This window comes from Genypterus blacodes, unplaced genomic scaffold, assembly GCF_046128005.1.
Source record: "Genypterus blacodes isolate CSIRO-AG114 ecotype Tasmania unplaced genomic scaffold, CSIRO-AGI_Gbla_v1 ptg000438l_1, whole genome shotgun sequence".
NCBI lineage: Eukaryota > Metazoa > Chordata > Actinopteri > Ophidiiformes > Ophidiidae > Genypterus > Genypterus blacodes.
This window is the reverse complement of record NW_027467208.1, coordinates 5,611,476-5,634,705: the sequence shown is the minus strand read 5'-3', so window position 1 is coordinate 5,634,705 and position 23,230 is coordinate 5,611,476. Positions and strand designations below refer to the sequence as shown.

At 47.8% G+C, this 23,230-nt stretch overlaps 2 protein-coding genes across 2 annotated transcripts; one reads left to right on the top strand and one right to left on the bottom strand.

The window, feature by feature from the left end:
• Nucleotides 1–1,554: 1,554 nt before the first annotated feature.
• On the top strand, nucleotides 1,555–2,740 carry dpm3 (dolichyl-phosphate mannosyltransferase subunit 3, regulatory). The gene is made up of 2 exons (XM_076139395.1): nucleotides 1,555–1,609; nucleotides 1,859–2,740. The coding sequence occupies exon 2, from the start codon at nucleotides 1,895–1,897 to the stop codon at nucleotides 2,171–2,173; it is 279 nt and encodes a 92-aa protein (XP_075995510.1). The 5' UTR covers nucleotides 1,555–1,609; nucleotides 1,859–1,894; the 3' UTR covers nucleotides 2,174–2,740.
• A 4,446-nt stretch (nucleotides 2,741–7,186) lies between these two features.
• Nucleotides 7,187–22,237, bottom strand: efna1a (ephrin-A1a). The gene is made up of 5 exons (XM_076139595.1): nucleotides 21,873–22,237; nucleotides 10,318–10,613; nucleotides 9,734–9,799; nucleotides 9,140–9,238; nucleotides 7,187–8,993 (listed from the first exon to the last, which is right to left on the bottom strand). The coding sequence occupies exons 1-5, from the start codon at nucleotides 21,968–21,970 to the stop codon at nucleotides 8,866–8,868; spliced, it is 687 nt and encodes a 228-aa protein (XP_075995710.1). The 5' UTR covers nucleotides 21,971–22,237; the 3' UTR covers nucleotides 7,187–8,865.
• Between the last annotated feature and the right edge of the window lie 993 nt (nucleotides 22,238–23,230).

Below are 23,230 nucleotides of genomic sequence, written 5' to 3'. Positions count from 1 at the left end.
TCAGAATATTAGATTAATTCATGTCTTGATCATGGATTGCTCTCATATGTAATCAATTCTTGTAATCTAACATGTTTAATGCATTGCTACAAACAAAATGAGCCTTAGGTTTATATGAAAAATGAAGTTGGAACTGAAGTTGGAACTGGAACTGATATACATTAGTGGCAAGTCACAAAATGTAACATTTTAGATACATTTTCTGTTTTTTTACTATCATTTCACCTTGATACAGTTACAAATGCCTCGGTAGGACCTCTAAACCAAAGAGTGCCATGACAAAAGAATGGTTAATTATTATGTTTACTGCAATTCCAGCTACCACAATGTCCCACACTGTCTGAAATGCATTACAGTAACTTCTCTGCGTACATGGCAGGAAAGGGAAATGTACATATAATGGTTTAGAGAAACAAATATGCTCCATTTTCTTGATAGGAAAATGATTCAGGCTTGATTCATTCTTTGTGAATAATAGGCGTAAACCCTCACGACACAGACTTTACTCCACCAGCAGGCTCACACATCATCACTTGCACTAATAACAGACAAAAACATAAACACACCCAGAATAACCATTTTCCCTCAAGAATAATGTTTATATCTTGGTGGCTCTTTAGTGCATCCCTTTCCTTGGCTAAGTGAATGATGTTTACGTCTCCCCCCCCCCCCCGATTTCACCCTGGAGAGGTCCGTGCCCTCTGCGGCCGCGGTTCACCGCCATGAATGGACGGATGTGGCTCATAGCGCCTTTGGAGACGCTGAGATCTGACAACTGTGTGCTCCCAGTGGCCCCTAATGAAATTCTAACAACTGTTGTCAGATTCCTCACTTTGGAAAGACATTTGTGTTTACAGATAGCGTTCAGATGGTGCTAATGGTAATCTCATTTTCAAAATGGCTTTTCTAAATTAAGAGGATGACACAGAGAAACAGTTAGAGGTCTAATGTGAGTTAAAAGCCTGGCTGGGGGCCTCATTAAGGCCTCAATCAAAACAGATTGCCTTCTATCCCTCAGCTGACAGCGCATTTGCAAGTAAGTATATCAGGAAAGTTGCAGAGCAGCTTTGTTTTGTGAGGGTTGGTTGCTAAGCTCTGAACCTCAGCACACTTCTGCCAACAATGCCGGAGGGGGTTTATCCCAGTTTCACACCTAAACCTTTTTCTTATTAGGGAAGAGGTGAAACCTAAAGGGGGGCCAACTCAGGTGAGGAGGTAGTGCAGAACTAGTTCAAAGCCATAATCATGGAGAGCAGCCAACAAAGTTTCTCTCATGCAGCTCAGAGACCCCTGGGTGCTCCTGGAACTACTCCAATGAATTTACTTATTCATGTGCCGCCAAACCCCTTGCTAATTCACTGATGTGTCAGGCTCAGAATTTATCAATCAACCCTTTATGAAAGATTAGGATTTTTGTTAATTATTATTGTCATTATTTACTGTGCATTACTTTTTCCGAGTTATTCTTCCCTGAGTGAGGAAGCTAATGCTCTTCTTCCTCCGCTCGTCTCACTATTTGCAGCGCTGTTGTAAACGACTACATTTCCCATGATGCACCCGGCTTACACGTCATCAGTCTGCGCAGAGCTGAGCTGGCGCTTAAGAGAAGGTAAACGTACGGATTATATCCACTAAAACTGATAACAGACTGCGAATTATTTAAACCAAGTATTGAACGGACAAAGCTCGTTAGTTTGGACCGTTTCAGCTCTATCACAAGCTATATTGTTGTTCATTTCCGGTCTTTTGCAGCAAAATACTCTATGTGGCTAAAGCTAAGCTAACGTCATGAATGGACCTCCACTAACCTCATAACTCTGGTTTCTCTCGTCTGTCTCGTCTCTCTCGTCTCTCCCAGCTCGTTTCCTGGCTCTTCTCCCGGAATTCCTCCACCATGACCAAGCTGCTGGAGTGGTTGTTCGGCGCGTCCCTCCTGGGCGCCGTCTGGGCTGTGGTCTCCTTCGACCTGTTGGACCTGAGCATCCCGCTGACGTACCGGGAGCTAGCCTGGCCCGTGCCCGTCTATCTGCTGGTGACATTCGGCTGCTACTCTCTGGCCACGGTGGGCTACAGGGTGGCCACGTTTAACGACTGCGACGAGGCGGCCCAGGAGCTACAGGAGCAGATACAAGAAGCCAAAGGCGACCTGAGGCGAAAGGGTCTGAAGATGTAGGACTTTGTGTGGTTGTGTGTAGAGACTCTTGAGAGACTTGACAGGAAGCACAGACTGATACACAACTCTGGAGTGATGAGGTCACATCAACCGGCTGCTGTCAGATCTGAAGCAGCAATGTTGCTTCATTCTCCTGATATCTGAAATTCGACATTCATAAACTATGTAAATGTGCTATTAAACCATGTGTACAACCATGCAAAGTTAAGTTTCAGCTACAGATTGCAGCACTTTTGGGACTTAGTGTGTGTTCTCCACCCTCACGTGTGGGACGCAGCAACCTAGCAAACATATTTCACATTCCGCAGCAACACATTGCTCATTGCTGACTGGAAACAACCTGGCTGCATATTTATTCCAGCGAGAACTCTCACATGTTGTCAATCAGTTTTGATTTTTAAAATAGCATTTCACCGTCTAGACATAGACTGAGTGTGTGTGTGTGTGTGTGTTTGATTGGACAGGGTTTTTTATTTGAAATGAAGTGTACATTCCATTGTCTGATGTCAGACTCCTGTCCTGAGGCTGTTACTGTGATTCAATTAAATATAAGATCTATTTTCCTCAGTTTGTCTCCTTTAGAAATGTGTGTGTGTGTGGGTTGGGGATCCGGTCGGGGCCAAGGCCGGATGTCAGTATTTGCATGAGTGTATGCATATACTGGATGAAGAATGCTGTCTCGGAGCGTATACCACATGGCCTGGGGGAGTTAGAGAAAGTGCTCAATGCCTCCTTAAGTCCAAAAGACAGATCTCCTTTGTCCCAGTTTTGTATTCAACATGAAATATCCATTATGCAGCTTTTCCTCTTCCCGTACAGAGGAGTTATTCTGTCTGTAAATGTAAGCTGAGTATGTCGTTCTGACCTAATCTGATTTTGGCAAGTGCAGTTTTTTGTGTTAGCCTTAAAAGCCCGTCTATGCTCATTTTCACTGCGTCCCCGCTGAGTGAAAACAAAGCGGCGTCTGGCCAAGAGCATCATTACAGGGTTTCAAAAGCTCCCATAACTTCAGAACCGATGCAAAAGGGTTGGCAGATCTCGACGTGCAAGCTCTGCCTGTTGTGCCATTTGGCCAAAATCCCATCATGCCTTGCAACGTCACCCCCCCATGTCTATCTGCAAGCTGTTGTTAAAGCAGACGGGATGAAAGGCAACCTGTGATTTACTTGAAAACATTCTACTTTGGCAATTACACCAAAGGCTTCGCTCAGTAGGCAGTTATGTTCTTACTCACAGCCACATGTGAAATAATCACTTTCCTTTGTCATCATTTTCCCCAGATGTAACTTTGAAGACGTCCATCCTTCATTACATCTCCACAGGCTATAAAGCAATAAAACAGATTAACAGCTGATGCATTTTATCTTGACACCTTTACACAAAACACTAACTAGTCCAGTATGAAAGCTCCAAAAGCCAACAAAGTCGTGCAAACATGAGAGGCGGACCGTAACGAGAGGGGATGTTTCTACACTAACGAGAAGCACTGAGCACAATCCATAGTAATGATTGCATAGTTACTCTGTATCTCCGCCTGCTTATTGTCTTGGCTTGGAGGTGAGAGATTTGTTCCCCCTGAGAGAAAGCTGTGAAGTGCTGCCTTTGCATTTCAATGGAGTCGGCGTCGAATCCGTCAAGATCTATTATTAGGGTGCATCATTTCGGCAGAGCAGCAATAATAGGCCTCGGATTGTTTCCTAAGCTCTTGAGATGCCGGATGATAGGAAGGAATAAAACTAATTTGAAGATCTGATTATGTTCTGACGCCGCTGTGAAGTTTACGTGACAGCAACCAGAATAGAAACACGGGACTTGCAGAGAAGAAGAAGAAGAGAGCGTCCATCTTGATTTAAACGTTTACACTAGAGCTCAGAGAGGTGCCAGTTGTGCTCTCGCTCACTGTCCTCCCCAAAATTGGATCAAATAGTCTCCGAAATTAGACTTAATCAGTTCCTCAACATTGTTTTCTACGTTAAAGAAGCTGGATTGTACTGAAATATTGATTCTTGTAGCACAAAGTTGGTACGTCTGTTCCCTTCTTTGCGTTCCAAACTCATCTTACCCTCAGTGATGTTGATCTACGCCTTACTTACTCCATAATCCTCTTTGTTGCAACTGCGGCTTTTTTTTCCAGTGCACGCACTCTTTTTTGGGAGTTTGGAGTACGAGAGCCACTTACCAACATTTCATAACTGGTCTGTCTGGCTTTGGCAGGGGAGGGTTTTGTCAGTCAGAGATGAATGGCCTGCGTGGACAGAATGTTCTTCACCTTCTGCGCCTGAATGGCAAGGTGAGAGACATCAGATAAATTGCGCGTTAGAGGAAATGGAAAAACAGGAGGGAACGTAATGGGGGGACGGAGACATTGAGAGGGCCAAGTCCTGGGGTTGTGCCCGCAGTGTGGCCCCGCCGAGACCTTGGAACACTATAAAAAACCTTCGCAAGAGACAGTCAGTGACACTGCTGGGAGCGAATCCATCTCGACAGACTGAGAACCGAGAGTGAAAAATGATAGGTTATCATTTTTCCACACAGAAAAGACTTTCTTTCCCACCCACACATTTCACAGCAAAACCTCAAACCCATCTAGCCGAGGACAGAAAAGGGAGACAGTTAGTCATCCAGACCTGAGAGCTGAAAAACACGGAGAAAGGGAGAGAGACAACAATAAAAATGGATAGAAAGGCAGGTAGAAAATAGAGGGATCGGATGTGAAAGTGGGTGGATTAGTGGGAATGACATTAAAAAGGACAGTGGCACAGACGGGAAACCGAAGCCTGAGCTGGATGACCCAGGCAGAGGCGACGTTCGGGGAGCGTGTGACAGGACAGAGACCACACCCGGGCGCCAGCTGATGGCAGGGGGCCAGGATGTGCCCGGATCGGTGCAGAGGCGTCCCAATGCGCTCTCTGTGTTGACAGTAACCGAGGTCTTTTCCTTCCCATCAGCCCCTTCTGACCCCGTCGTCACCTAAAGCCCGGGATAATAGGCCCAGAGAGAGACAGACTGGAATAAAGGGGCTCTCAACTTCAGCTTCTTTGTTAAAAGGACATTTAATATGAGCACGCTGTGAATCTCCACTGCACACACACATGTCACACCTAGTTTATTGTCCTTGCTCTGCTCATAAACAGCTGCTTTAATACTTATAGGACATCAGCTCTCCCATTGTAGGACAGCAAAGAAGGTTATAAAAGCTACAAATAGCTACATAAACATGAGGTAACCTCCCTGCGGCCCTGTAACACAGATCCTCCTCCTGGCTCCTCTGAGTTGGTTACCATACGCTAGCAGGCAGACAGGGACGTCTCACGGTGCGTCCTGCTGATAGGAAGGCTTGACTCTCTTGTCCAGAGCGGCAGAGATAGAGCAGCTGGCCACGCCAAGACAACTCTGCCAAAACTCTGATTTTGAGAGCGTTCTCGCTGCGCCTCGTGGCCTCCGCCCAATTTTTTGCTGTCGCACACTATCGACTCAGTTCTAATTCTGTTAAACCCTCGTGGCGGATGTGTCGGTTGAGGTCTTTCTTTTTCGGGTTTCATGGGAAATGTTTCATTTACTACAAAACAACTGTCCGTCTTACTCAAAACAAACCCGTAACCTCATGCCCAAGTCAAGTCAAAGTACTACTACCAACATGAACACAGGAAAATACAGATTCTGCATTTTAATTTCTAATTTGGTAAAAGTTAACATGACAAATTAGAAATTAAAGAATAAATAGGCCCCAAGATGGAAGATTCCCAAAATCTTTTCCTTTCTAAAACCACCAAAAACAGAGCCTCATAATAGTTAAGGTACAATAATATATCTTTTATAATATATCTTGTGTTAGAAATGTATGAATCTGCAATGAAACTAGTGACTAATTGAAGTGGAAAAGGTAGAAAAAGTAAAAGTAAGTATCTCAAAATGTAAATACGTAAGTAGTAACTACTCGAGCAATTCTGCTGAGTCGTTCCTACTTTAAAGGTGAAGCAAATGTGTTTTTATTACTCTCTTAAAACTGTTCTCATGTTGCCCTCAGGATGTTCTTGTGTGTAGTTGTGTACTTTTATGAGTCGTCAGGGTTTTCTTGTACCTTATGTTTGCTCGCGTTGTACTCAAACCTCCACACACTGAAGGAGCGACTCAATGAAAGGCCGTCAGGAGCCTCTTCCAGGGGTCGGGCCGGTTAAGGGGGTCCTGTCCAAGCCGGGATAATTTACGGCCGTTCCTTCGAAAACATGAGGGAGCCGTGAGGCGGTGGCACCACTTCTTTTTTTTTTGTGGTGCTACAGCTGTTTGTACTGTCACGGCCGTAAAGCTCCTCTGGGGAGGGAGAGACGAGGGAGGAGAAAGATCAGAACAATGGCTGGTCAGGGTGAGGGGGGAGAGGAGGGGAGACGCAGGAGGGGAGACGCAGGGTGGAGGTGGAGATAAAGACTCACCCCTCCTGTATGTATCTAGTCCCTTCGCCAAAAGGCAGCCATAGTGGTCATGATAAACACAACTGTCTCCCGCCTTCGTCCCTCTATTTTCTTCGTCTCTCATCTGGGGTCACCGTGGCCTCGATTGTCTTCGTCGCCCTTCACATTAGTGCCTGTCAGCCATTATCTCTGCTCTCTGGCTCCTCTTCTTTCCACTGATCAAAAGGTGAACATGGGTTCGGTTTCTTGAAAGCTTTTTTATTTTAGACATCACACATCAAAATCAAGCGCCACTGTGACCCAAAGGGCAAAGGATCCTGGGAAATAACTGGAAAAGTCACGAGGAAGCTGTTTGGTTTTCCAAAAATATCACTTTTTTTATTTCACATGAAATTTTCACATTTAGCATATTTATCAAACAGGTCTTTTATATAATCTATGTATATGTACATACTATACACTTTGCTTACTTACACATGTACAAAATTAAGTAACAAGGATTCCCATAAAAAAAATGACTTCAGTGGTCGTCACACACTGTTGTGCTTCGTTGTTCAAGCCAGCCTGTCAGACGTGTGTGTGTGTGTGTGTGTTTCTCTGTGTGTGTGCTAGGCAGCAGTTTGATGCCGTGTCTTTTTTTTTGTGAACTGGTACAACTTTTACTCTTAAAACACAATTTTATAATTAGCAAAATTGAACAATAGGCGACTCTACTTAGTTCACTTTGCTGAATCCACAGTTTGTGCTCGTTTTCTAAGGCTACATTTGCACGACGAGTCTCCAGACCCAATCCTGGACCATATCTGATAGTGGTGTGTATACAATTACACAACAAATCGGACACAACCCACAAGTGCAGAGGTAAGCAGAATCAGCCATTACACAAAAATGACAGAAATAATTGTTAAGTTATTGCTCCTCCTCTGCTGTTTGTTGTTTTAAGGAACCACAACAACTTCAATTATACTTAGGGTTGTTATAAAGGTTTGGGAGCGTTTGTTGCAGAGTGGCAAAGTAGAAAAATGTCGCATTTTATGATGCTTAAGAACGATATTGGACGTGTCACTGTGAGCAACAAATTGGGGTTTCTTTGTACCTGGAGGTTTAAATGTAGCAAAACTAAGATGTTAATACGTGACGACTCCAGCCGTGAGTCGTGTCGTAACAAAAAGTTGATACCAGCTCTTGGTTTTGGACCAAAACAGGGGCGAGATCCAGCGATCAGAGAAGTCCCGCCTCTCTGTGCTACACACAACAGATCAGTGTTCACGTTTGGCAGCGACAAACACTCTTGCTTTCTCACTCGCGCTCGTTCTCTTACTCTCACCGCAACAACACGCACATTTTCCCTTTCACACGAGTACTAAAAGCCCCCCCCAACCCCCCTCACCCCACCCCACCGTGCCTCTCCCACCCTCCTTTGCCAACAGTAAACATTTCATCGAGAACACATGGTATATACAGTTAAACGTCTCAGCTGCAAATGTCATAAATTATCTTCATAGAATGTAACACGGTTCCACGCAGCGTCTCCACCGAGTGTCTGACTGTGTGTATGTGTGTGTGTGTGTGTGTTTGGTACTGTGCAGTATAGTGCTACAGTATAAAAGCACATGGTCGCGTTTGCAAAGGAATGGTCGTCGTGAGAAACCGCCCCTGCGTCTGTCGATGCTACATTAAGAGAAAGTAAATCACTTGGGACATCAATGCCACTCAATACCTTTTTACGAGAACAACACAACAAACAGTACGAGATACTCAAAGGGTGGAATTAGTTTACAAGTGAGAGAGATGACTGATCTTTGGCTCAAAAAAGGTAAGAGATCCTCTATGGAGCTGAAACGAGTGTCGGTCCGTCCATTGGCGTCTTCTCTTCTCGTCTTGATTGTTCTTTCGGGCAGTTCAGGTTCCTCTTTGAATTCTTCATATTCTCTCGTCGGGGTTTCCAAAGAGTCTTTAGTCTTTTTTTTTTTCCCATCACAGTTTCTCCATAAGAGAGCTTGACCTTTCGAAGAAAACACAATAACACTGTCACCTTTTGAAAAAAACAAAGAAAAGAGTTTCTCCGGCACGCTCGGCGCTCGTGGGTCTGTCCGTACTTTTTTTTCTACGAGCTTCAAAAATCTGTCTCTCTCGCCCCCCCGGTGGCCAGCACTGGGCGTGGTTAACGGTCTTGTTTTTGAGTCAGTGGTTTCATCCCCCACAGACTGTCTTCATTATGTCCCAGCAACAACAAACTAAAATTGTGAAATTGTCCGGGAACAGCAGTTTGTCTGTGCGTCATCAGTGCGACAGCAGCAGTAACGTGAACGGGACCAGCAGCGACAGGATCGACAGCGATGACGTCGTCGCCGCGGAGACTGTCCGAGTGCTCTTCAGGACGTCTGGCAGGACCACCACTGGCTCGTCCGCTAGAAGACGAGAAGGAGAGGCGCGTTAGTGAGACGCTCAGGTTGAAATTCAATCCTGGTTGAACTAAAGCAAACTTTGTCTTGACCGGGATTGAACTCGGATTGTTTTAGGGTCAGGATAATTAGAGACGGGATGGTCAGCATACCTGCATGCAGTCTGTTGGACGGGTTGTGAGCCCCGCCACCGGCTCCGGCCCCTGCTCCTCCTGCACCTCCTGCTTTAGATACTCTGGCCTCCTGAGAGCCTGAAATGGAGAACAACATTTTCTCAATCAGCTTGGGTCTTCTGCCAACAAACATCAGGGAATGTCACTTATCCTGTTTTAGTCTTTATGTATATACGCAAACAAACACCTGTACTGGATTCATTTAATCAATACAAATCCCGAATTTGCTGAATGTACATGAATCATTGCTCAATCGGCTTACGAGAGGAAGTGCGGCACGTGAGGAACTGAAGGTGCAGAACGCTGACGCCGTCAGCCTACGCAGTGATTACGTGCCCCAGTAAATGAACTTATGATCGCACAGTCCAGGCCTGTTGTCGATATCAATTTACTTCATGTGGCATTTGATCGAAATCAACTCATTGCCTTAATCAGAGTGGAATCGAAACGGCCGCACGCACAAAACAGTAAAATGAATATCGACGAGCTACGACCTCCTGAACCCAGATTTCCTATTCTCCGTTACGAAGACTGTGCTGTTCTCTAACGGCCGGCGGGGGTGGAGAGACTCACCGTCAGCCGCTACGACGTCCACCCGGAGCCGCATGCACTCCTGTCCATGGTGGTGTAAAGGTTTGGCTGCAGGGGACAGAGAGGAAACAACACAGGTGTTAATTACAGACTAACTAATGCACTTACCCTCCCCTGGCCTCTTAATCCACCTCTATGCACGCAGGCACACACACACATACAAACACACACACTTTGACACAGACAGAGCCGGGACAAAGCCTTGGGAAGCCATCTGTGAACAGGAGTGTGTCTTGTCCCGCAGTTTATCTAATTACGGCCGTGGTCGGGGTGACATCGTCGCTCGCTTTGAGCCCAGCGGTGTCGTGTCGGTGTTTTAGTATCAATGATCTCTGAGGTACTCCAGTATTTCCACCGACCTGACACAACATTTATGTCCTACTACCTTCTTTTCTTTCCTTCATTCCTCTCCTTTCATTCCTGCTCTCAAATGTCGAAAATCCCCAACAATGGCGATGACGTCGTCGCCCAACAACGACACTAAACGCCACTTTTAAGTATCTATTATTGTCTATGATGGTAGAGGCAGAGGATTCAAACTGACATTCACTGTCAAACACACTCACAGATATAATAGTAGCTTTCTCCCTGGCGGAACTCCTTTCCCAGGGTGAACGGAGTGAAGCGCTGGAACTTCTCGGAGAACTTCTCGGGGACGTGGGGAGCGAACGGGTGGCTGCACTCCCAGCGCATCTGGTCGTACGACTGCGGTTTGCAGGTGTCATACTCCTCGCGCTCCACCATGTACAGCACGTACTGCTCGGCGTCCACAGACGGGACCTCGCCCAGAGGGTAATGGGGGCACACGATGTCCAGGTAGTCGTTCAGCCTCACCTCCACCGCGTAGTTGTCCCAGAGGAACCTGTAGAGGAGAGGGGGGGGAGAGAGACGGACGGTGAGGCGAGTGGCAGGAGACTTATAACAACGGCTACAGCATCAGAGCCGTAATAAATATAAGCCTCAAAACCTGTGATTATATATTGATCGGCAACATGTCGGCGTACAACAGGGAAATCAGAGGAAAGACTGAGAAGCCTGGGAATGAGAGATAGAGCCGGAGCCAGAGAGTGTGTTCATGTGTGTGTGTGTGTGTGTGTGAGTGCAGTGAGTGGAATGAAGGTAGGTGGAGGGGGGGGGGGGGGGGGGGGGCTGGAACACAATAAGTGGAAGAGTGATCTACAGAGAACATGCGCATAAATATGGATGAATGTGGGGCCGGGCGAGCGACTGCTGTGTGTGGAGCTGCTGCACATTGATCCGCTCTCCCTCAGGAGCTGCATGATGTTTACAGAGAAACATTAGCAGTCAGTTAGCCCGCCAAGTCAGGGGATGAGTATCGACATCTGCAGGGCAACACACACACACCCCCCACACACACACACACACACACAGATGATAGGCGGGATGCATAATGATAAACACACCTCGAGAGAAGCACAAACACACACACACACACACACACACAAGGAGAAGTTACTACTGGAGATAAAAATAAGGGTCACATGTTTTTTAACCCATTCATTAGTGTCCGAGACAGACGCGCAGGCATGTGGACACAACGAGAGTCTGGTGACGGCCTGCCCGTCTCCCAACTCACTCCCTCTCATTACACACACACAGAGCGAGAGACAGACAGGCTGTCTGCCTGCCCTCCTGTCGCTCCTCCACCCTCTTTACGACGCTCTTTAAAGTAAACTGTCCCTTCCTCCATCACCTCTGGGCCTGCGGTTTGTTTTGGAGCATTTGGTGCCGGAATGATCTGCTGGATCAATGGAGGAGTCAAGCAACAAAAATAAATAAAAGCTTAATGTTAATAATTGATTAGGTTGTTATTTGTAGCATAAAAATCTGTTTTCCATTCAGACGTCTTTATTATCGACTTTATCATCTTAGATTGTTTGTAGATTTTAGTGATTTTTTTTTCTTGAAACCAAAATATCTTGAATTTAAAAAAAAGAAAATTTGGTTGGCAGTAAATTTTACCCAGATTTAATTTCCCTTGAACTTTCTTTAAAAACACAAGCTGTTTATTTTGATTGATGATGATGATGATGATAATGATAATGGATAAGCTCGACTTCACCATCAAACACAGCACTTACTGAGCTTTGTCGGATAACTGAAGTCTCATTGTGTTTATTCTGAGTTGATTCCTTTCCGCTCGGATCGTCGCTCAGTGATAAGAAGAGTTTGTCTCCGGGCGGATTATCACTAAAAGGTAGCAGCGTCTCAGCTGGGTCCCCCCGTCCACATGACTGAGCCACTCCACTGCTTCAGGGGTGGCTCAAGGCTCACACACACACACACACACACACACACACACACACACTCGCCTCCCAGCCACCACCACCATCTATCACACACACACACACACACACACACACACACACACACACACACACTCAGTAATTCCCATCTTTCAACAAGCTAAAGCAATAGCTACCTGTCATACACTCACTCTCTCTTCCTCTCTCTCTCACACACACAAACTCCTCAGTCACTATTGAATTCCCGAGCGCCGCCTATCAATTTACCATCTCCTACTGTTCTGGATCACCGGGGGTTCCTTGAGAATTGATGAAACTCAGCCGACTTAAATATTTTCACAACACAGGTCCAGAATGTGTGTCTAATAACGGGTTTTGTTGCCTTTGCAATGAATACACTCCGGCCCTTCAGTCTTTCAGCGGCTCACAAAAGGCCAGGCGGTGTGTGTATGTGTGTGTGTTATATTGGCTGCCATTTACGCCTCAGATCTCAGGGAGTTAAAAGTTCTCAGCAGCCTTCGGGGTGCGATTGACACCATCAGCAAGAGAAATGCAACATTGGAGCCATTATTTTTCCTTCTCCTTCTTCTCCTTCAATGAGTTCTGGCATTTCCTCATAAAAAAAAGTTTGTGTTTGCGAGACAAGGTCCATATGTGTGACTAACGATCAAAGTGCACAGACAGAGACCCCTGTCGCTCGTTAGCCGGTGCCGTTCGTTGCCATGGGACTCCCCCCCCCCCCCGGTCGCCCCTGGAAGGAGGACAGACGCCGTGGCTCCAAAACCCGAGGCCCCGACTCCTGCCCCTGCTCCTGCTCCTGTTCCCCCCCTCACCGCCCCTTCGGCCTCTCCGCTCCACTGCATTCCCTCAATACTGATGGGCCAGATTAGCTTGCAACAACCGTTTAGAACAGTGACACGTCCCCGCTGGAGAACAGGAACCTTTTGCTTTTAGTTCGGCGATGGAAAACTTCCACCGAACTGCGGCGATTATAGAGCGCTTCGGCCAACTTAACGGGGTGGAGAGAGAGAGAGAGAGAGAGCAATAATTATCATTTCACCATGGTCCAGACAGCTCAGCGCTTATCTGCCGTTTGCCTGCCGCGCTCTGTTTACCAGATTGGTGTGGGTTCTTTTTTTTTACCCAATTGCAGCCTGAAAGAGAAACAGTATCTAACAAACACTGTTGTCTGCTTCTGCCTAACAGAGTTATCATCCTTCCCACACACACACACACACACACACTGTGCTAACTCCCCCGCCCCCTGACCCTTCCCCCCACCCCGAGCCCTGATTACAAACTGGTTGAGGTATGGTCCCAATGTGTTCGTCAAAAGGGGGTCGAAGGGGGGCGTAATTAAAACACAAAAAAGGGTATTAAAGTTACCCTGGAGGGGGGTAATTACGCCCCCGACCCCCCTCGCCCCCCTCGTGCCCCACTTCCCAGCCCCTTTAGGCCGAGCTTTAGGGGAGTAAGGGGGGTTATGAATAGGAGTGGGCAGGGTGGGGAGGGGGGTCAAAGGGCTTTGAGCCGGGTTTGGCTTTTGAAGTTCCTCTGAGTCGTGTTTTCTATGCGAGAGCTACAGTTGCTTCATCAGCGCCTCCCGTTTCATACACTGCCTCCATTCACAGCGCGCCGCCGCTCAGCCGGAGATGAACGCCGGCTGAATACGCAACCCGGGGCGGCCTGCTAGCCACTTTTTTTTGTTTTTTTTATCAAACTGCTAATACTTTTAATTACCCGGCTGCCTTTTGTTCCTCCCTCCTGACACCTCTCGGCCCCCAAATGAAAGCGTCCACATCAGGGGCTTAATTAAGCGAAGGGAGCGATGCACTTCAAAGTGAGCAAGCAAGAAGCTCTCCCCCCCCCCCGTGTTGAATGGGTCGTGCCAACAGAGTCAAACCAAGCCGCCATTGCTTTGACAAGAGTTTGACTTCAGACTTTTCTGTCCGTCTTCCTCCCTTTTTCCTTCCATGTCATTCCCAACATGCAGGCCGCCGCTCGCTCCGCGTCTCCTCGTCTCCTCGTTTGATTTATCCAGACTTCTTATCCCGGGAGGCCGCAATTAGGGGCAGTAACTCTTTCACCAACAAAAAACAACAGCAGGGAGGAGCTCCTGTATTCTCTACTTAAATTTGATTTGTGGCGGATCTATGGCGGATACGCTGCTGAGCGCCCACGTGTGTGTGTGTGTGTGTGTGTCGGCCTGAGCCTGAATATATTTAAATGTTTGATTGCTTGCACGTGTGTTGTTTCTGCAGAGCTGTGAGGAATCCCGGTGTTACCTTCTGTCATGATAAAGAGGGATAATGACTGCTGATAATGAACGCTGATAATAGCCGGCGTCTGAGAATGTCAAGTGGTCAGCTACGTGTGTGTGTGTGTGTGTGTGTGTGTGTGTGTGTGTGTGTGTGTGTTTGTGTCTCCAAACTCATGCGCCTCTCCCTTGAAGGAATTCCTGATTTATTGGAGCCTCTTCAGGAGCAGGAGTCTAATCTCTCTTCTTTAATCTCTCTGGCCAGCATTTTGCTTTCTTCTCCACCTCTGGCCCCTCCTTTCATTCATCCATCACCCTCTCTCATCTCTGCACTCTATCGCCCCGCCCGCGGAATGCCAGAACCTCTGAGGTGAACAGGCCGCACCGTGGATCAAAGGTCGGGGAATCGCCAAGTCAGCACTCGAATTTTATACACAGGCAAACACAGGGGGGCAGGAAAAAGGAGGCCCAGGGCATTAGAGAGTGAACAACACGAGGAGTTCAAAGTTGAGGAGTCACTGCTCAGGTCTGGACATGACGATCAGACCTGCACAGTACATACAGTCCCACACACACACGCACACAAACACCACTGATGTGACCTAGAAGGTGACTGGCCTACATCATGGATGAGCAAACTGGAATGTGGGGAGCACCTAATCGGCTCATCGCTGCCCGGATTACTGGATGGACGGGGGGGGTAGGCTGGGTCCATTCATCGGCACCAGAGCCTCTCTAATGCAGGGGGCTTAGGGTGAACGGCGAGGGGACGGTGAGGCCTCAGAGCTGACGAACGGGCCCGGGCGGAGCTTGTTTGCTTGTATTCAGCTAGGATGAGTTTGACTCCCTTTGCCCGTGGGAGTTCAAAAGAGGGTGACGGCTTCTCCACCTGCGTTTCCCCACCTGCGTTTCTCAACTTCACGGAAATAAAAGTGAGAGACGTCGGCGGCGCGGTGAGATACGCAGCGTGTGAAGAAGAAGAAGCTCAGTGTTCAAAATGAAGGCGTTGAAGCCGAGCGGACCTGTTAACCAAAAAACGCTCCCATTCTTCCAGTTCCATCCATCAGCGTCAGGCGTCTCCTCCCTCTCTCTGTCCGTCTTTCATCACTCAATAAGCCCAGCACATCCCCCCGTGTCCCCCTGCCCTCCTCCCTCCCTACCCCGCTCACACCAAGGACTCGCTGAGCCAACCACACACCCGACCTGTTGGTATTCCAAATATGCCAAGATTTCCGAAGCACAAAGCTACGTGGGGGTCGCCATAGAGACTAATATTGTCCCAACTCCCTCTGCCCCTCCCTCTGGACATAATATTCCGGCCGTCATCCTTTTGTGCTTTGGTGACTTTTTTGGTCATCCATCAGCTTTCCCCCCTCTTGGTCTGTCAGTCAACCTTTGTCCGGCCCCCTCTCCCTCGCTGGTCTTTCCTTCTTTCCTTCTTTCCTTCCCTGAGCTCTGTGGCTAACCCGGACCAGCTCATCTGCCACCCGGCAAAGCAGCGGAAGCTTAAATCTGGGAGGAAGGAAAATAATTGGCCTCTACCCCTGAACTAAGGAGGCTTAGATGAATACGCATGCTCTTTCCAACTGTCTCACGCCGTCCCGCCGTCCATTTGTATCTTATAAGGGCCGAGAACAGAAAGGTCAACGCTGACATCACATTTCTCACCGGCGGCAAATATCCGTACGGCTAAAATCGATTCGGCCCCGATTGATTTCCGGAAGATAAACTTTCATTTTAGTTCTGCTTCTTTTTTTCTCTCTCTCTCTCTCGCCCAAGCACAGCAGTCTGAGCTCAGCGTTTAATGAATTCCGTTGGGAAAATCGCAATCTGTGAGTATAGAGCGGTGTTATTAAATGGCTTTTTAGACCACAGCGCTGCCTCTTGCTCACAGATCTCCAATTGTGATATTAGTAATAATACAAGTGACCTCTAGGGGGAAGCAGCAAGAGGAGCAGAAGCCTCACACACTACATGCAGTCCATAAACTAACAGGAGGGGAAAACAGCACAAGTCACAAAACGACCCTTATTTAGACACACACACACTCACACACACACACACACAGTTGGATGTGGTGAACACTGTCACCGAAACAAACAAGCTGGAGGACAAATGAACACACACAGACACACACAATGAGAGGAGAGAAAGTGAGGGCAACATTAATCATAATGGTGCATCTGCTCACTGAGGGGAGTCTTTCATCTTCAGCAGAGGGATCGAACTGTTGTAGAGGAGCATAGACCCAATTACAGAGGAGGAGGAGGAGGAGAAGGAGGAGGAGGAAGAGGAAGGGGAAGTCTGCGGTGTAGATAAGGACGAGGATGGACGGAGCACGGAGAAACACACACACGCACACGTGGGTCGACTGGGGTGACGGGCGATCTGAGTAAAATCTCAGATAGAGAGAAAGAGAGAGAAAGAGAGAGAGAGGGAATGGAGATATGACAGCCGAGGGGGCCGTGAGGGGGTCAGATCCCGACATCATCCTCCAGCCTCCTTCGCCGGCTTATGAAACCATCACTCAGCGCTGACGTGTCTGTTCTCGCGGGCGGCGTTAATAAGCCACACGAGGCCGCGAATCTCCTCCGTCCGCTCCCGGGGTCGTGACTTTACGGCTTTGCGTGTGTAAGTGTGAGAAAGGGGCGCGAGCGTATTGTGTTGTGTTGTGCAGACAGGATACGCAGTTTTACCGGGAATAAGACGTCGCCAGGAAGTACAGCACTTCAGAGGGAAACACACACACACACGCACACGCACTCACACACAGCAGACTTAGGTAACACAGACATGGCCGCCGCCGCCTGTGGGAAGTTCAAACCTTTGGCCTGATTCAGTATCTAGCTCAGTCAATAAAACAAACCCCTCTGACACGGCAACAACAAGCGTGTGAATGTTTGACTATATTTCTCGGCGGGGAGGAGGGAGCTCGCGCACGCCAACCATCGTCGCGGCAACAAGGCAGAGGCGATTACACCCATCTGACAATCTCTGTGGTGTATTTCCCCCCTCGCAGATTGAATTCACTAGACAGATTACAGACGGATTACGGATAGGAGGGGGGGCAGGGGGCAGACGATGAGAGAGGAAGATGGAGATTCAGGGCGATATTACAGGAGGGGGGGTGAAGGGGGGGAGGCGGGATTAGACGGCACAGAGGGGAAACTTGGAGGTTTTTCGTGGAAAGTAACTCGGACTGCGCAGAAAATCCCTTATCTGCTCCTTTCCACTTAATCACCTCGATGACGAGCCGATCTTATCCGCCATCTCTCAAACACGCCCACGCCCACACGCATGAAGGCAAACACACACACACACAAGCACAAGCACACGCCGTTCCTGCACGTACGCTTAATTCTTCGGTGTGGTTCTCCTTCACTGGAGCTCTCAGTCCGGCTCGGCCACTCGCGTCGCCACGACAAGGAACTGGAGACGCAGCACGAGAAGGAGACGAGCCAAAAAGGGAAAATAGAAGTAGAAGAGGAGGAGGAGGATTGGAGGGAGAGGAGAGGCGGTTGGGAGAGAAGTGGAGGAGCGTGAAATAAAGGGCAAAGTTCCTTGTGACTGATTGCCACGGGTGCCAAGAATGAGAGGAGAATTGGGTTCCACGCCTCCCAATGCGTGCTTCCCTCCTCACCCCTTTCTCAGAGTTGGAGGTGAAGAAATAATGGAGTGAAAGGGGGCCATGCTTGTAAAGTGGAGATAGAAAAAAAGGAAGCCGGACGGAGGAAGAAGGAGTGAAGGGACCCCCGAAAAAAAGAAGCGGCCGGGATAGTGGGCCGGAGTTTTCCCAGAGGAAGAGGGGCCGGCCTGAGTGGCAGGCGGCATTCAGGGACCACCGGCGTGACGGAGTGACTGACAGATTGATAGAGGCCGTGCCACTTCATCACGCCGCGAACTCTGACCCCCCGCCACATCGGTCACACCAGTTTACCAGCTTCTTTCTGTGGCTCGCCGTGGAGACAGCGCGGCCAATTTGTATGGGAGGAATCACAAAGGACGACCCGGACCGACTGGAGATACACACACACACACACACACACACACACACACACACACACACACACACACACACACACACACACACACACACACACACACACACACACACACACACACACACACACACACACACACACACACACACACACACACACACACACACACACACACACACACACACACACACTTAAAGCCTGGAACTTAAGCCAAAAAAGCGTTCTTTTACAGGGAAAACACAGCAGCTTCAATCCTTTGATTTATTATCTTGCGTATTGTTAGTTTCATTATCAGACGTGAGGTATGTGTGAGTGATATCGGGCTCTTGTAGCTTATATTTAGCGCCCCAGTCATTAAAAAGGTCATTTGTATCTTGTGCGATATCAAAACAGACTAATAAGGAGAGTGTGTTTGTGTGTGTGCCAACTACCTTAATGAACTCTGCGTGACCTGGATCTCACCCACAGCAGGTGTGTATTGTGTTTGTGTCCTCAGAAAAACGGGCAAAACCTTGAGAATGTTCGACTCCAAATATGTGTTTACAATAAACGGCAGCGGCGGCAAAGACCAAGATGACGATGCGTTTAAATCAATATGTTGGGCGAGGCAGATGTGTGTGTGTGTGTGTGTGTGTGTGTGTCAGAGTTTGAAGCGGTTAGCACACTCACACAACTCAAGACTACAGACCCGACATAAAAAGGGAACCTGGCCAAGACGAGGGAGGGAGGGAGGGAGGGAGGGGTGCCGGAGCGAGGGAGAGACAGGTACAAAGCGGAGAAGGAGGAGGAGGAAGGAGAGATGGAGGAGTGGAGGGGAGGTGTTTAGGCTCTATCAGCAGGAGAGAGAAAAGTGAATGAGTAGATTATTGCTTCACACCAGTGTTGTGAAGTCCAGAGGGCTCTGGGGAAGATGTTGACATCAATCACAGCTACGTGTTGTTTTTGAGTGTGTGTGTCTGTGTGTGTGTGTGTGTACATAGGTTGGTTCAGCTTCAGATATGATGGGAGTCATAAATTTCAATCTGGAGATGTTGTATGTAGTATATAGCTAGGTACACACACACACACATACATACATACACACACACACACACACAGTCTGACACATCAGCGACTCACACACACTCACACACACTGACACTGCACACTGTGTGAGCCTCTTTCTGGGAAGTTACCAGCACCGGTGATTAATCCATTACTAATCAGTTGGGAACACACTTTCTTTGAACGGGTATAGTGAAAGAGAAGGGGTCAGAAAGAGGTGGAAACACACACACAGACACACACACACACACACACAGAATGTTCACTCCTGCTTAGACACAGCAGTACAGGCAGCTTCGACCTTGGAAGTCAGCAAGCCCCGAAGGCACAAACACATGCACAAATTAGTCCTAAACAGGGCAACTGTGCGTGTGTGTGTGTGTGTGAGAGAGGGAGAGAGAGTGTGTGTATCCCTTTACAATCACACAAAGAAGAGAAGGGAAATGAGGCTCCACAACATAGACTGAATTGTTCAATATTAGATCAATCTGATTAGCGACAGCTCACTGATCGGCAGAGCGATGGAACAATGAACACACAGACGTCCACCCTCAGTGGGAAACAAAGTGGCAAAGGGGACAGCAGATTTCAGGATGAAGGTAAAAAATAAGGAAGAAGAAGAACTCTGCAGCGTGTGTGTGTGAGAGAGTGCAGGATCAGGAGTGGCGGAGGAAGAGAGAGAGAGAGAGGGAGAAAGCAGAGAGCGCAAAAGCGTGGATTACCAGTAAATATAGAGGAATGCGGGCTGTCACACCCCTGCAGGGACGCGAACCAAACGCTTTCACGTCTGAGACTCCCAACTTCACTCTCACTCCCCCCTGAACGACTGTGATTACCACCACCAAGCAGAAGATGAAGATGGAAGCAGTGACTGAACGTATGGAGATCATTTTGGAGATCCTTTGGGCAAACCAAGACGCATATGTGTGTGTGTGTGTGTGTGTGTGTGTGTGTGTGTGTGTGTGTTTGCACAGCAGTGAGAGTGTTTGAGCTTAACGCTGATTGATTGAGATGGCGTCAGTCGCTGTGATTGAGCATCTCGGCTCTGTGATTGAGTGTGTTGTCTGCCAGGAGTGTGTGTGTGTTTGTGCTTGCCTTCCCCGTGTTGGTACGTGGGTGTGTTTCCAGCCGTGCGTGCATGCATGTGCTTGCATGATCTCTGTTCCTCATGCAAACACCCCCCCCCCCCCCCCACACACACACACAGACACACACCCTCCCTCCCAGCTATTTCACCCCTCGTCCTCATCATCAACCATAACTCTAATTGACCCCCACTTATTCCAAACGGCCCCTAACCCCAACAATCTGAGCTCCAGTTTCTCCTCCCTGAGCACATCCATCTCTCTCCCACGGCTGTGACCCACTGGACAGGCTTCAAGTTACCTCCTCTGTCTCTGTCACACGCCATTATTACTCGTCTTACCACCTGAAATATGAACACACAGACACGCACACACACACACTCTCCTCCCTTCTCCAGCCACGTAAACCCCATGTGATATCACTTGATTTAGGGAGCTAAACCAAACTCCCACTCCACACACACACACACACACACACAGAGGTGAGGACACCTTGTCAGATGGGGCGGATATTGCAACAGATATTTCAACACTTTCTGCTGTGAGTCAAACCCAGCAACACACAAAAAAAAACAGAAAAACAATCCCACCCTCATCACAGCAAACTCCCAAATGCTCCCTGTAGGATTTAATCACATGAAGGGAAATCAACAACAGCAACAGCAGAAAACTGTGTGTGTGATTTAATTCGTTGTGATGTTTGCATGGACGTGCCAACATCTCCCTCTGCTATTTTTGTTTTTAAACGCTCCTGTGAATAAATCTGCTTCATCAAATGGGAGAGAGGAGAGGGAAAATAGCAATCTAAAGGAAGGAATATTTCTGTTGTTTGGACAGATTGTGCACGCAAAGCTTCTAAATTGGAAATCTGCTCCTTGGAAAATTAGCCTTGTATTTGTGAAATCTGTTCATCCATCCGGTTTAATGAGCTCTCTCCCTCTCTCTACTGTGCAGCAGGAGTGAGGACCACTCTACATGCCTCGCTATCAGCTCGATCGGGGGGGATATAAACACGGAGCAGATGTAGCAACTCCCGCAGCACATGTAACACAGATTGCGAGGTGGATTAAAGAAAAATAAACCTGAGCAGGGTTAGGCAGAAAGAATTTACAGGTAAGGAAAACAATGGCGTCGATCCCAGAAAGTTGTGGAGCCAAAAATGGAGAGAGTGAGAGGGAGAGAGGGAGGGAGAGTCCCAACTGCCTGCATTATCATGACAACCGCGCTGAGTAGCTTCCGTCACAGATTTATCACAACAAACTACTTGAATATGCATGAGCCCCCAAACTATTCCAATGCAGTTAAACGCTGATAGCAATAATCTGCGGCCCATTGGGAAGAAGATTAGAAAAAGACCGTAATTATTTATTTTTCCTAAATTGCCACACAGTCTGTTTCTATTTTTCTAATCGTTGTTTAGAGGCGCTGAATTAAAGGAGGACAGATGAGCGATTACAGTTGACTTACTTTGGGTTGCTGCTGTTCCAGTAAACGTTGTGCCGCTCCGCTGAAGCGAACCGGGCGCAGACGCTCACAGCAAAGCCCACAATCCAAACCAAATCCATGGTGGCGGAGAGGAGGAGGAAGAGGAAGAAGAGGAGGAGTGCAGGGCGAACACACAACTCAGGTAAGGTTGTGCAAGAAAAACAAGAAAAAACAGGAAAAAGAAAACAAAAACAGGGATAAACTTTCGAGAAACGAACCCGTCCCGTCAGCCGGGAGTCATGCACGCGCAAAACAAGCGTCTGCGTGCCACGGCTCCGGAACAAAACGTAGAAAAAAGGTTTGTGCAGCGAATGAAAACTGGGGAAAAGTTCAGGTCGACACGGGAAATCCGAAGTGAATGAAATCCTGAGCGGCGTGCTGGATGGTTTTGTGAAACGCCCACAGTTAGACGCCGCGCCCCCTCTCCGGCATACACCCAATGAGAGGGCTGTCCGAGAAACTCAAGCCCCGCCCCTTCATCTGTTTATAGACTGTAGCTCTGCTCCAGCACAGAAACATTCACAGATGGTGTTAATGGTGCAAGTAGTAAAACATTAAAGTATCACAATAACATAAAATCCGTGAAATATAATAACAACTAGTGGTTAGAGGGTAACAAACTAATATAAATATAATAATAAATAAACAGAAAAATCTAGAGGGGGGGTTTGTAATGAAATGATTTGATTTGGAGTGATGGGAAGATATAAATTTATGGTCTTTGTGTTTATGGTCCAGTGGGGGACAGCAGCAGGAGACCACCTCACACACCAGCCCCCTGTGGACCAACCCGACCCACAGACAGAGGCAGAGGGGCCAGGGCATGAATACGGCTATAGGCTAGACGTTTCTTCATAAACTGAATATGTGATTGTGTGTTTTTAATGTCATATAACATCACAATTTTCCGAATTACTATCTACTACTAACTTAAAATGCATCGTATCATTCTACTGACTGTAGAAAGGAAAAGGACGTCAGGCAGCATGCAAGGATTGATTGTAAATCCTGATTCATTTTCTGTGCCACTGACATGGATAATCTGGACCACACACTTCTTGCTCAGCCAAATGAGCCATGTTATCCGGGGGGGGGGGGTTTCTCCTGCCTGCATCTGCCTGACACGGTGCTTTATTTGCTCTGCTTGCTCAGCAGCAGAGGAGCATTCAAGAGTATCACACTAAACAACAACAAGCAAGGCAAACTGAAAACAAATGAATGAAGGCAAGTCGCCAATACGGTCAGGAGGATCCACTCCCTTTCAGGCTTCAAGAATGTGTTTGAATGTTAATCTGTGGAGTAATTCAGGCTCATATTTGACAAAGTTAAGAGGGAATGAG

Coding starts and splice junctions, on each gene's coding strand:
- dpm3 (XM_076139395.1), top strand. CDS start 1,895: ATGACCAAGCTGCTGGAGTGGTTGTTCGGCGCGTCCCTCCTGGGCGCC.
- efna1a (XM_076139595.1), bottom strand. CDS start 21,970: ATGGATTTGGTTTGGATTGTGGGCTTTGCTGTGAGCGTCTGCGCCCGG. Junction 9,239..9,733: donor GGACGTCGTAGCGGCTGACG/GTGAGTCTCTCC, acceptor TCTCCATTTCAG/GCTCTCAGGAGGCCAGAGTA. Junction 8,994..9,139: donor GTCCAACAGACTGCATGCAG/GTATGCTGACCA, acceptor CTCGTCTTCTAG/CGGACGAGCCAGTGGTGGTC.